The sequence below is a fragment of the Nicotiana tabacum genome, chromosome 16, assembly GCF_000715075.1.
Source record: "Nicotiana tabacum cultivar K326 chromosome 16, ASM71507v2, whole genome shotgun sequence".
In the NCBI taxonomy this organism is placed as follows: domain Eukaryota; kingdom Viridiplantae; phylum Streptophyta; class Magnoliopsida; order Solanales; family Solanaceae; genus Nicotiana; species Nicotiana tabacum.
In genome coordinates, this window is record NC_134095.1 from 100,417,253 (window position 1) to 100,431,382 (window position 14,130).

At 35.7% G+C, this 14,130-nt stretch overlaps 1 protein-coding gene across 3 annotated transcripts; it reads left to right on the forward strand.

Annotated features, from left to right (window-relative positions):
• The first annotated feature begins 4,490 nt into the window (after nucleotides 1–4,490).
• On the forward strand, nucleotides 4,491–8,603 carry LOC107780801 (F-box/kelch-repeat protein At1g67480-like). 3 transcript variants are annotated; one of them, XM_016601378.2, is made up of 5 exons: nucleotides 4,491–4,732; nucleotides 5,479–5,555; nucleotides 5,676–6,045; nucleotides 6,148–6,517; nucleotides 7,555–8,603. In XM_016601378.2, exons 3-5 carry the CDS (start codon nucleotides 6,003–6,005, stop codon nucleotides 8,180–8,182), a joined length of 1,041 nt encoding a protein of 346 aa, XP_016456864.2. In that variant the 5' UTR covers nucleotides 4,491–4,732; nucleotides 5,479–5,555; nucleotides 5,676–6,002; the 3' UTR covers nucleotides 8,183–8,603. The 3 variants fall into 3 exon arrangements, with proteins under 3 accessions (XP_016456864.2, XP_075089209.1, XP_016456865.2); XM_016601379.2 differs by having other exon boundaries at nucleotides 4,494–4,732; nucleotides 5,676–5,839; XM_075233108.1 differs by having other exon boundaries at nucleotides 5,676–6,517.
• The last annotated feature ends 5,527 nt before the right edge of the window (nucleotides 8,604–14,130 follow it).

Genomic DNA, 14,130 nt, shown 5'->3' on the forward strand with positions numbered 1-14,130 from the left:
TCTTATCGATTCTATTTCTTGCTCCAATCGGGTGACATATTCATTGTTCTGTGTTTCGTTTCTTTCTCTTAAACCCGTTGGGATGTCAGTTATGGACAGAGCATTTTCGGTCGGGTTATCTATGGTGGTCATTTTTCCTTTGGACCTTAGGTTATACGGTGGCTCGGCCAGATTAATTTCCGACACAAACAACCTCTATTCGGGAGAATAAATAATAAAATAAACAAGCAGGAAAGCAAAACAAAAATAAAAGTTAGCTTAGGAAATGAACAAACTGTATATGTTGTGATGTGATCCCGGGGATCTGACGTCCCATCATACTTCAGAATGTCTGGTATCTTGAAATTCTTTTGAAGTGGCAATGGTGCTACACTTAATTTCCAATTCCGTTGTGAGTATTTATTCATATTAATTCCTTTAACCACAGGTAGAATTCCAAAAATTAGTTCCATGCATTCACCATGCTCTTTGATATATTTATACTAGGTTAGAACTAGGTTTTGTAAATTCCAAATATTTGGCAAACTTGAACTTCCCATTTCGGGGTCGTCCGGAAGTCCTTACCGGCAAACGCTTCTCCAAAGACGACCCTCTCAAATTTTCAGCTATTTCCACTAGTGTCCGAATTTTGGGGAGGGGGTACTTGTAAGATCACCCCTCGGTGATGTTAATGTCATAGCACTCACAGGTACTATTAATCTAATTACGACCTCGTTAAATTATTGACTCTATGTTCTTTGTGTATTTATAAATTTTTCTAATTGTGCAATTCCCAAAGTTTCCCTTGTCAATCATTTAGGTGACATTTTCCTATAACGACATGGTGGAGAGTTCCTCGGAAAGAGTTGAAATCTGGTCCTCCATCAATTCTCGGCAATAGTGCTCCACTATTTTTGTTTTGTATAGTTGAACCTCTCTGACCTGGATGTTTTCATCTTGGTTGATTAGTAGATCTTCGATCACATTGATGATTTAAACTTAGCAGAAATCGATAAAGAGAGAAAAGTTGATACTTTTGGATGAATAGCGAAATTGCTTTAGCCCCATGATAGGTACAAGACTGTTTAACCCAAAATTTGATTTTTAGGATAAAGCAATTAAATTTATTATTGAGGGCTAAAATATACAGACTCAATCCATAAATAGCTAAATTGTTATGATAAAATATAAAATAAAATGATGAATTATAAAAAAGAAGAGAAAGAGATATTATTTGATCGTTGCTTGGGGCTTGAATGTTTGGAGCCGGATTACACAGAGCTCGTAAGACTTCCTAAGTTGAAAATAATAGAGTTTAAAGTGATGATCGTGATTCTAGAGATTATAGATTGTCTTCATACATGAACAAGTATTAGTTTTATAGTGAAGATTCTAGGTTACTATTTTCTTGAATCATGTGCCATTACACTCATTTATTCCAGCCATTTGAATGACTTGTAATGGTTCATTTAACGCAGGATCTTGTAACCCTAGAGTATATACGAAAGTTTGGATACTTCGGCCTTTGTCGATCCGTTGCCCTTCTTATCCGTGAATTCTTAAATTATTTATGAATTCTGACGACATTTGACTTCCTTTTCAAAAACTTCGAGTTGACCATCCAAGGAATCTTCTGTCAATCTCTGGTTTTCTGAGTTCCCAAAATTATATTTTAACCATTATGTAAGTTGACTTAACACTATTTTTCACATGTCTTTTTATGAATGGTACACATGTTAAATCTATTTTTTTACCAATAAAAGTTGATTAGACCAACAATAATTTAATCCATACTTAGTAGTTGCAAAGCACAAAGGAATGAGCTTTTTTTCTTTCGGAATTTGGTGTAACATCATTTTAATATGATGAATGGGCTTCTAATCCAAAGGAACGTGCACAATAACCGATTTAGGACCCTCATTTAATACAACTAAAATTTATATGTTTATCCACTTCAAAATCGACTTCCGACATACGCAATTAACGTTGCAAACATTCGCGTTCGGAGTTACAAACTTGTCTGAAGCTTTGGCATATCTCTTGTACGAAGGAAGGGATTTTTTCTTGAAGATTTAGGGGTATGAAATAACATCAATTTAATGTGATGAATGAGCTTCTGGTCCAGGGGCAAGTGCACAAATAATTGATTATGTGATCCTCATTTAAGGCATACCCAACATTTCTTAAATTTATAAGTTTAGTCATTTTAGAATCAACTTTTGATATACGAGATTGAAGTTTTAAAAATTTGCGTCTGAAGTTACAAATATTGTTTGAAGTTTGGCATATTGCTTGTGCAAGCAATCTTGGGGCTGTCTGAAGTTGACATATATGATTGAACTTCAAGAATAAATAATTGAGACTTCGGGCATATATGACAGAACTTTAGGCATGTATGACTAAACTTTGGACATGTGTGCATGTTCAAAAATTTGTGTTGAATTATTTATAGAAGAAAATATGGATGTATTATGCATGGAAAGAATCAATGAACAATATCTAATAGGGATTTATTCATTTTGTGAACATTTGTCCTTTGAAGCTCCATGTTTGGTTCTAATTATGCTACAAGTAAGAAGAAGAAGAAGAAGAAGAAGAAGAAGGCCAAGAGAAGGTAGAAAAGGAAGAGGAACACAAAGAAGAAAAGGAGGAGGGGGAGGAGGAGGAAGAAGAAGAAGAAGAAGAGTAGGAGGAGGAGGAGGAGAAGGAAGAAGAAGAAGAAGAAGAAGAAGAAGAAGAAGAAGAAGAAGAAGAAGAAGAAGAAGAAGAAGGGGGAAGAAGAAGAGATGAATAAATTACATCTCAATCTTAAATAAGTCGAGATTAGTTATATGAATTCTCACTAGCAAGAAGCAAGAGAGAACACACGGAACAAAGTCACAAACATTCAAGGCTTCTCTATAATTCCCAACACTCGAAGATCGAGATAGAAGACAAATCAAATACCGGAGTGTTCAACATCAAAGTCACATGTTCATGGGATAATTACTGTTCTTGACAGTTATCAAAGAGTTTACGATGAATAAATTAAATCCACATTTAAATTCAAAATTACTAGTCAAGATCAAGATTTAAGCCCTTGAATTCAAATTCAATCAAGATCAAATCCATTAAATTCAAGATAAATGCTCAAAGGTCCTTGAATTTATTTTTTGCAACAAAGAATCAAAAAAACTATAGAAATTATAATAATCACAATACTTGGGATAAAATACTACACTTGTTATAATATTTTGTAGTATTGATTATTTTCTTGATGTGAATGTATTGTCTGCATGTTTTGATGGTATTTATTAAATTAGTAGAGTAATTTTTTGAAAATAATACTTTTGATTTTTATCTACTATTCCCTCCTTCCCAAAAAGGATGATACTTTTCGAATTTTAACCATCAAACTTTTTTACTTTGACCATAAATTTGAACATAGAATCGTTAAATATTTTTAAATAAAATTACCTATATTTAAAAATTACATAAAAGGTACTATAAATCACAATAATTAACAATTAAAAATATTTAAAAAAGTATGTAAAAAGTAGTGGTGAAAAATAACTCATTTGACTCTCGAAATTCGAAAAGTATAATATTTTGGCCAAAAAGTTTACAAAAATAATTTAGGGTCTCAAGAATGGATTTGGTAGATTTTTCATTTGCTCTACTAAAAAAGTAAGGTCTTCCGCAAAAAAAAATGCAACTTATTTGATATTATAGCATATATAAAATTAATATGTATGGAGGGAATCCACTAGGCATATTGCCTAGGGCTATTTTATATATATCTAAATCAAAAATAAAACACCATGTTTGGAGGTCTTACACGATGAAAGAAATAAACTTTGACAAGTACATATATCCTATTATCAATGTTGAGTGTATTCAATATTGATATCACATTATGTAGTCTAATAAGTAAAAGTAACTGAGATATAAAAACTAGCCATGTGATATCTTCCAACTTGATAAGCTTCTGAATTTTTGCTTTAGTAACACCTTAAACCTTTTTCCAGCAATGTATCAAATGTATATGCTCCAGTAATTCAGTTGTCTTACGTGAACCTCCTAGCCAGTTGCCCGCTTTTCTTAATATAGATAAATTCCAACCTTGTTGATCATGCGAGAGACTGTACTGTTGTATGGCATAATCGCTTGAATTACAGCATTCTTGTGTTAGAAACCATCAGTTGACTCTCTTCCTGAGATGATACATCACTGATCCAAGAGTACCACTCCATACCACTCGTGTATGGAGGGATTGGATCTCCTTGCCAAATATTTATTTGGTGCACACATATATCTTTTTCCCATTGATGATTAAGTAATACTATAAATAAAAAAGAAATAAACAAATGGGAAGTCTATTTACTCTTACATAATACATACATTAATAATCTATTTTGGACCTGTTCAAATCCAGCTCAACCGGGCGTTTGACCTGAAATTAAAGAATATTCACGTTCGAGTAGAGGCAGCAAGTTGAAGAAAACAAATGTCGTTGAATTACAGATAAAGAACGAGTCTTGTCTCTATCTTAATTTTCGGCTGAGCTGAAAATCCTCCAAATCACTAGTGACGGTGTTCTTCTCTGTCACTCTTATCTTCTATCTCACTTACCTCTACCGCTTATATATATTTATATATCTTTGTTGTTCCTATAAATTCTCTCTATATTGTTTTATCCGAATCTACATCTCCCTTTGCACTGCGGTCGGAAAATAGCCGCAGTGTTTGTTTCAGACATTCAACTTAATTTTGGGTAATTCCATTTTACTCCCTCTTTCTCATCTCTTTGTGTTGCAGCTGTGTACATTCTGATTCTTTCTTATTAAATTATGAACTTTTTTTCTGATGTAGAAATATTTTTGATCTCCATGATAGTGGGGGTGATACACTAATTCAGAAGCTGTGTTTCTTTTGCTTCTTTTTTTTAATATTTATTTTGCATCCTCACCCCCCCCCCCCCCGACTTTTAAGGGAGTTGTTGGGGTTTTGGTACAGGGATTTTGGCTGGTGCTATGGTTAGGGTAACTTAACACTTCTCTTTTGATCTCTACCGGCATGCAAAGACGGATCCAGAATTTAAACTATATAGATTCAACTTTAATGTTTTTAACTTGAACCCATTATATTTTTAAAATCATGGATTCATGTCTACTATTTTTGCAATTTTAGTGAATTTTTACACATAAATTTATACTCGGCGTCGGAAGTTATCAGTTCAATTGAAGCAGTCACTTAAATACTACATCTGACCCTGTTGGCATGCCTTACTTTTGCTTTGTTCATGTGAGAGGAGTATGTGCGAGGCAGTGGCCGAGTTGTCTACTAATTGCCCTCTTATTTTTGATTTGTTTGCATTTTGAAGCATTTATTCACAAATTTTCTATTGTTTAATGTTGAAAGGCTTAATGGTGGTAATTTGGTTTTGCTGTTCGGGAGAATATTTCTTCATAGAGTGATGATGAAGTAACTATATATGACTCGTTGTATGATCTTGAGCAGGTGATTCTTTGCTTGGAGCCTTGTACAGGATGGAAGTAACAGGAGGTTGAGACCTTTAAATTCTATGGCATTGGAAGGTATTCCTTCAATTTTTTTTATCTTTTTCTAAATAAATCTGTGTCTTTTTACTGAGTAGTTATTCGTTAGTCTTCTTTTGCTTTTGAAAGGTACTTAAAAACATTTACTTTTCTGAATAGGTATTTGGGAAATGCTTGGGGTAGCAGAAAACTTGCGGAAAATAGAAAGTGGTAGCAGCAAGGGTTGTCCGTCTAACAAGTTTTACCATAGGACCCGAAGAAGTGGCATGGAATTTGACTCTGATTGGACCAAGCATGGAAAATCATTGACCTTTACCGCACAAGTGATCAGTTCTTCAACGTCTTTTATCCCTTGGTCTTCTAAGATTGCAATTAGTGAAGGATATCATGAATTTCTTTAGTCAATTGCCAATTTATTCAATTACTTTAGAGAAGAGGCCTGGTCAATGATCGTATCACTTTGTCAAAAAATTGTTGTTTTAAAAAATGCTTGGTGTTGTAAGCGGAAACAAGAGAGTCACTGCATCGAGTATGTGTTCCACAGATTTGAGCCAGCAAGATAGTCTAGGTTTTGATTCCTTTTTAACTTATAATTATGTGTCTGATGGCCCCATCTTGCCTGGACTGCCAGATGATGTGGCAAAGTATTGCCTTGCACTTGTTCCCCGATCCGATTTTCCTGCTATGGGTGGTGCCTGCAAGCGGTGGAGGTCATTTCTGCGAAGCAAAGAGTTTATCAGCATTAGAAAGCTGGCTGGTCTGCTTGAGGAATGGCTTTATGTCCTGACTGTGAATGCTGAAGGAAGAGAAAGCTACTGGGAGGTTTTCGACTGTTTAGGAAACAAACACCATCAGCTCCCACAGATGCCCGGTCATATAAAGGCTGCTTTTGGAATTGTAGTTCTCAATGGTAAACTTCTTGTTATGGGTGGTCATTCCATGATTGATGAATCTGGGTCGGTGTCAACCGACGTTTATCAATACGATTCTTACTTGAACAGGTCTGTCAGTGCTTCTGTTTTTATTTCCTTCTCTTTTTTGGGGCGAAATGGACGCATGTTTTCAACTACTGTAAGGTGGGATAATGCATGAGTAGGAGGTTTTGGCGGTGCCGTTCCATATAAGATAATTTAGTTTTCCTCCCCAAAAATAAATTATCTAGCTGACCCAACCTTCCCCACTAGTGGGATTTAACTGGGTCGTTGTTGTTGTTGTAGCTGACCCAACCTTGATAGAAATTTCTGGATTTTGTTTTTCATGTTTACAGATGAAAAATGTGTTGGTGGTTGTGATTTGGGTTGTTTACCTTGCTATCGTTTTTAAAAACATTTATCGCTGATTTTACTTTACTAGCCACTCAACTTCCAAGATATCCCAAATATTTTGGTAACTTCCCTAGATTCTCTCTTGTTTTCATCATTATCAATCACGAGATTCGTTATTATGCCTTACTGTAATGTAGTTTTCCTTATTTTTGTGTACTTTCAACTGCCCATTTTCCTAGTAGACATGTGCCAGAATGCTTTTTGAGATAGCTTTGCCTTTACCACCAATATAAAAACACTATCAATCCAAGTGTATTTATCATTAAAAATTTGCTCACCTGCGTCTGATTTAAGAGTGCTTCAAATATTGGAAACCCTTGTCATCTCCTTCTCAGAAATTGTTGCAAGTAAAATAGACATTGTGGATTTAACAATAAAAAAAATAGAAACATAGACTTTGTTGATTGACATTATGGATCTGTTGGTTTATTTGCATCCCTGGCCGGAGTAAACTTCACTTGGAATTACTAGGTCAATTGACACCACAACTAGGCTGGTCCCTTTTGGAAGTAGTAGCTTCTCTTTTCTCTTCCCACAATTTCCCTTTATTTGTTGGTAGGATGACAGCCTGGCATAAAGACTGTGTGTGCAATTTGATCTGCTGATTTGAACTGAGTTATATTATTTCCTGCTTGAAATCTAAAGGTATAAGAGATCTATTGATGTTTTGAATGATTCATGTTTCTTTTTTTCCTTTTATATATCTTGGGCAGGTGGAGCAAAATGGCTAGCATGAACGTGGCACGTTATGATTTTGCTTGTGCTGAGGTGAATGGAATGGTTTATGCAGTTGGTGGTTTTGGGATAGATGGCGAATCTCTTTCTTGTGCTGAGGTTTATGATCCAGATCAAGATAAATGGACTGTGATCGAGAGTCTTCGCAGGCCAAGGTGGGGCTGCTTTGCGTGTGGATTTGGGGGAAAGCTTTATATTATGGGTGGTCGATCAAGTTTTACAATTGGGAATTCAAGGTCTGTTGATGTGTATAATCCCAAGAGTCACACTTGGGGCGAGATGAAAAAAGGTTGTGTTATGGTTACCGCTCATGCTGTTCTGGAAAAAAAGCTCTTCTGCATAGAATGGAAGAACCAGCGGAAACTATCCATTTTCAATCCGGAGGACAATTCATGGAAGATGGAGCCAGTTCCAGTGACAGGGAGTTCAAGCATTCGATTCCAGTTTGGCATACTGGATGGGAAGCTTTTGCTGTTTTCTCTACAAGGCAATCCTGGTTATAACACCCTGCTATATAATCCTAATGCAGCTCCAGAATCACAGTGGCAGACTTGTGACATAAAGCCATCTGGTGCGTGCCTTTGTACTGTTACAATCAAGGCATAAAAATCAAATTGCAAGAAAGAGTTAGAAGACTCCAATGCATCTATGATCATCGACGCACAAATGTCTGTATACTCAGTTTCTCTTCAGGTGTGATGATCAGTTAACCTGTTAGGTTCCTCTAAAACTATTTCAAAATTTGAACTGCTTCTGAATGACTTGTGTTTTCTCTTGCTCAACTTCAATCTGATCTTAGACGGCTTCTTCTATAATTATGGCTTTTATCTTCTGTTAAATATGACTGAAACTCCTTCTTGAAGGATGTTGTACTCCCTAAAAGATATATGCTGTCACCCTGGACATGCTTTTCATGTCGTTACCAAATTGTAAATAAAAAATAATTCTTTTGGTATCTGTTCATGTATTTGATCTGGTTCACCCAATAATTTTCAATTTTATACTATTGAATAGCTCATGCGAGAAAACCTTCATTTTTTTTCAACATAGTATGCTTTGGTTTCTTTAGAAATATCTTTTTCATTTTTCCTATTTTTGAGTTCCAAACAGAATCTTACAGTCTAATTACTTTTGTCGTTCAAATTATTGTATACACATCTATGAGGCGTTTGTAGCGACAAATGATTGTCTAAAACAAATATATAAAGAAGCAATGAATGTAGAAGGCTGCTTTGCTGGTTCTTGAGGGTGCTATGTAGTTGAAAGGTGGGAGTTGTAATGCGGAAGGGACAACCTTCAGCGTTTTTCAGTAAGGCCTCAGGGCCTAAGCACTAGTTTGTGTAACTGTATGAAAATGAGATGTTTGCTATTGTAACTGCAATCCAGAAGTGGTGACTGGTGACCATATTTGATGGGTATACATTTTATAACAAACAGATCATCAAAGTCTGAATCATATTTTGGAGCAAATGATAGCCTCTCCTAGTCAGTAGAAGTGGGCAGCCAAGTTGATGGGATATGACTATGCCATTGTCTATAAAAAAAAATAAAAAAAATAAAAAAGGAAAGAAAATGCAGGGTTGAGCACAAAATTGCACTTTGATTTCCTGGTCACTGCCAGCTATTACAGCAGGTTAAAGACTCTTACTAATGACAACATATCCAGTACTATCACAATGCATTAGAGCTAAAGATTCATACTTATAATATGACAAGATATCCAGTACTATCAATGAATTGGAGGAAAATGCAAGACTCTAAGCCAGGGTATGAATGGAGAAATGGTTTCTTATACAGGAAAGGTAAGGTAGTGATTAGTAGGTATTGAGCTGAGCTAAAATTAATTTTGATGATCAACAAAGAGTGATTAAAGAACCGGGTCTTTTGAAGATATTTTTGGTGCAATAAACAAGGTTGATGACTTGTCAAGCTGATGTTAAAGAACCAGGTTCCTCGATGAGTTGATCAGGAGCTGCAAATCGATTTCTAGTGCAAGTAGAATTCTTTGGAGGTTTTTTTCGCTGGCTACAAGTATTGTACTAGCCAGAAGAAGTTGTGTTCAACAAGGATTCTATTTATGGGAATACTTGCATAGAAGAAAAGGCGTGTAAAGTTGGAAATATTTTAGGAAATCAAGTTCAGTTGGGATTGTTTTCCTTAACCGATATATTTTAGGTTTTGGAGCAAACATTTGAGAAGATTTTGGCCCAACTTCATGCCTATACAAAGCATCATGTTGCTGCTATTATTGCTAACACTATTTCGCACAAATACTGCAAATCACTGTTGGTGAATAGCAATCATATCAAAAAGGTGCTTTCACGAATTCAAGCTGCGTAATTGAAAAACCTGGTCTGAAGATGATGTTGTCTAGTTCTTCAGTTGTTGAGTCTTGATTTAGTATTCCTTAATTGTAACCTATTTTTCTTTGGATAAGTGTATTTGTAGATTATCAAATTCTAAGAATTTATTTAGAAGTTTTTTAGGCTAAAGTTTATAGTCTAGGAGAGTTAACTATAATTGGATTGATTGCAGGGGTTGAGGTACTTGTAAGGCCCCTTAATATAAATAATTATATGTGAAAATAGTTTCTAAAACATGTTGAGGAGGTTTATAGGTGGGAAGAATTTGTTTGGAAAAAGTTGGATATATTAAGTGGAAAAGATATCTAAATTTGCACAACACATGCATTTAAGCAAGTATTATTCTCATAGAATAAAGATATTTTCCTCCATTTATTTACTGGTTCTTGTGATGTTGATATTATTTCTATGGTTTTTTTTGTTGGTGATACTGATATATTGTCTCTTTTCGCCTTCCTAAGCCGAGGGTCTATCGGAAACAGCTACTCTATTCCTTTGGGGTAGAGGTAAGGTCTGCGTACTCACTATCCTCTTCAGATCCCACTTGTGGGATTTTACTGGGTCGTTGTTGTTGTATAAAGATATTTTCCATAAATTTTGTCCCTAAAGCGTAGTCCTTCGAGTTTGGTTTCAAATGGATTAAAAAATTTTGTCATTTGGATATTTCTACAAGAAGTTATGATCAAATTGCTAAAATAAGGCAGGCGGAACAAGGAAAAATTTTGCTAAGGGTTTATGGCCTTAAATGGCGTCTCGAGATCTCCATTTTTCGTTTTGCATATCAGATGTCAACAAATGAGGGTGACATCGTGTAATCATAGTTTCGATAGCTCACTTCTCCCACTCCTCTTGGATGGTTCCTGGAGCTCCTCTCCACCCTCTCAAGACCTCCAACTCCTTCCATCTTAAAATTGAGTAATACCCACTAATTTGGTGTTTCATTCCATCATTTTCACCTTAAAACTAACTCAATCTACCATGCAATCATAAGATTTTCAAGGAATCTTCCCAAAAGCTCAAGTGGGGACTTTGCAAGATTTACTCCCAAAAGGTAATTCCATCTCTTTGGACTTGTATGAATGGCTTAATAATGAATATATGAGTATGAGTTTAGAGGTAGAACTTGTGGGATGGTGATTGGAAGCAATAAGTTCACCAATTGAAATTTTGAGAATTTGTAGAGCATGAAAAGTGATTTGTTTAATAATTGGTTGGCTGGGAGTAGATGGTAAAATATGAATATGTTGGTGGAGGTCCTAAGCTATTTAAGGTTAGTTTTTGTATGAATTGGTCGGACAAAGAGAGGGTATTGGATAAAGAAATATTATTGATGAAGGTTGTAGAGAAATGTGCATACTAGATGCTTGATATAATGCATAAGTGAGCAAAATATAAAACATCCTTAGTAATACTAGTACAAATATGTTGCATTATTGTAGATTGAAGTTGTTTAGTGTGGTGGACTTTCATAGTATCATTAAGGGGCGAATTCGAGGTATGTTGGCTAAACTCCTTTCTTAGAATCGGATTCCACGAATTCTTTATAAACTCCAAGCATGGTTTGTTCTAGTTCCTATTTTTATCGTTTCGAATTGCTACTAATGGATGAATTACCCAAATGCTTGTGTACTCAAGTCATGTTCCAATTACCGCTATTATATTACTCTCCTTTGAGAAAATATTTCAGTATGATTGATGTTCCAATGGCTTATGGTCTTGATTCATGTTACTTTGCCACCATTATGCCCTCCTCCTTTGAATTATTTTCTCAAATGTTTAAGTTTTTATGTACTCGTGTGTTTACAGTTATAACGTTTCAAATATTGGAACTGCCAAATGCTCATGAAACTCTAGACATGTCTTAATTGCCAATGCCATGCTCTTTTCCTTGAAAATATTTTAATGCTTACTTTTGAATTTCCATATGCACATGAATATGAAATTATGGTCTGCCAATAATTTGAATACATTTCTATGATTTTTGATGACTTAAGGCATATATTATGAAATGAAAGAAAATATTTGACATGTGCCCATTGTGCCAAGAATGAAGATGTTATGCATGGTTGAAAGTTCCAATGAAACGAAAAATCATATGAAGGGCTATGAGATGAAATACATACATACATACATACATATTTAAGCTAGCTGGTGGCAATGGCGTATCTTACTATTTTGCGTTCCAGTGCCGGACCTATTTACTAGCTATCGTTTTTGCTTTGCATCTTTCTTCTGGATTTCATGTTGTTTCTATTTTTCCTATGATTTCTGTGGTGATACTGATATTGTCTCCTTTTGTCTTTTTATTTTCTTGAGCCGAGGGTCTTTCGGAAATAGCCTCTCTACTCCTTCAGGGTAGGGATAAGGTCTGCGTATACACTACCCTCCCCAAACCCCACTAATGAGAATTTACTGGGTTGTTGTTGTTATTGTTATTGTTGCACTATTGATAGAATTTTAAATTATTTGGTGCAAATAGCCCAAAACTACACGTGCCGATCTAGGAGATGATTGAGAGACAAATTTCCTTGCACTATGATGAGATTATTACCCTTGATTGGGATGAATTTATTGCTAGCATCAGTCCATGTACACATGTCGACCCACACGATATTGTGGGGAGAAGGCTTAGCCTATCGAGCAGAGATCAGACACCATGTCGCGCACATGGTGGTTCTTCCTTCCTATTTCGATGTTGATCCGCATTCCTCATGCCATCTGATAATGAAATATCTTATCTGTTGTTGAAAGATTTTGGGAAAAATCACAGTTTTTCTGATATGCTCACATTCTGGTGATTTCGGTGAAAGATTTGGGTTTTACTGTTATACCTAAAAATCATGCCTATTTTCTGTAATTGTGAACGAGTTGAGCATCATATATTTGAGTTATTACTTGTATTATTTTTATTATATTGTTATGAGTTGTTCTTGGCTATTGGTGTTGGACTCTGACCGTTGTCCAAGCTCGTCACTACTTTTAACTTAAGGTTAGATTTGTTGCTTATTGAGTACGTAGGATCAGTTGTACTCATACTACACCTCTGCACCTTGCGTGCAGATTTTGGAGCCGATGTTGTTGTGTATGGCAGGAGCTGGCATTGAAGATGAACCTGTGTTTTGGTTATAGCTGCCTTTTGTTCATGGTAGTTTCAGATTTATAAAAATCTGTTTAAGTACATTTCGAACAAATGATGTATTTATTTCATAGTAGTTTTGCACTCTAAATCTACAAAGCACATGATTTGTACTACCAATCCTTGGGATTTTGTATAAAGTTCCGTTATTTCACCATTTATTTCCTCAGTAAATCTCACTTGAATTGGATTATTGTTCATTGGCTTACCGAGCAGGTTGGATAAGGTGTCATCACGACTAGTTGGATTTTGGGTCGTGACACTAAACATATCATCAATATAAACCTCCATTGATTTTCCTATTTTTTCTTCGAACATCCGGTTAACTAGGTGTTGATATGTGGCACCGGCATTCTTTAGCCCAAATGGCATTACGTTATAACAGTAGGTGCCAAATTTAGCTATAAAAGAAATCTTTACTTGGTCGCCCGAGTCCATCTGAATTTGGTTGTATCCGGAATAAACATCAAAAAAACTTAGTATCTCGTGCCCAGTCATCGCATCGATCATTCGGTCGATGTTAGGCAAAGGAAATGAATTCTTTGGACAAGCCTTGTTTAGGTCCTTATAATATACACACATTCTAAGTTTGTTTCCTTTTTTAGGCACGACCACTACCTTAGCTAGCTAATCGAGGTATTTAACTTCCTGAATGGAACCTATTTTCAGAAGTTTAGATACCTCGTCTTTGATGAACGCGTGTTTGATCTCGGACTGTAGCCTCCTCTTTTGTTTGACCTGGTGAAATTTTGGCTCCAAGCTCAATTTGTGTGTAGTCACCTCTAGTGGGATCCCTGTCATATCTAAGTGGGACCAGGCAAAACTATCGACATTAGCTTTAAGGAAATCAATAAGCTTTTTCCTGAGCTCGGGAGTTACCCCTGTGCCTATGTATACCTTATTATCCGGTAGATACTCGATCAGTATGACGTACTCCAATTACTCAATGTCGATTTGGTAGCATCGGTATTATCGGGTGCTATAAAGGATCTCGGGACACCGTAATCATCCTCTTCATTTGCTGTGTGCCTTTCCTATTTCCCCAGCCCGGTCAG

Excerpts from the sequence above, each read along its gene's own strand:
- LOC107780801 (XM_075233108.1), top strand. The coding sequence starts at position 6,003 with ATGCTTGGTGTTGTAAGCGGAAACAAGAGAGTCACTGCATCGAGTATG. Across the intron at positions 6,518-7,554 it reads TACGATTCTTACTTGAACAG|GTGGAGCAAAATGGCTAGCA; the intron begins GTCTGTCAGTGC and ends TATCTTGGGCAG.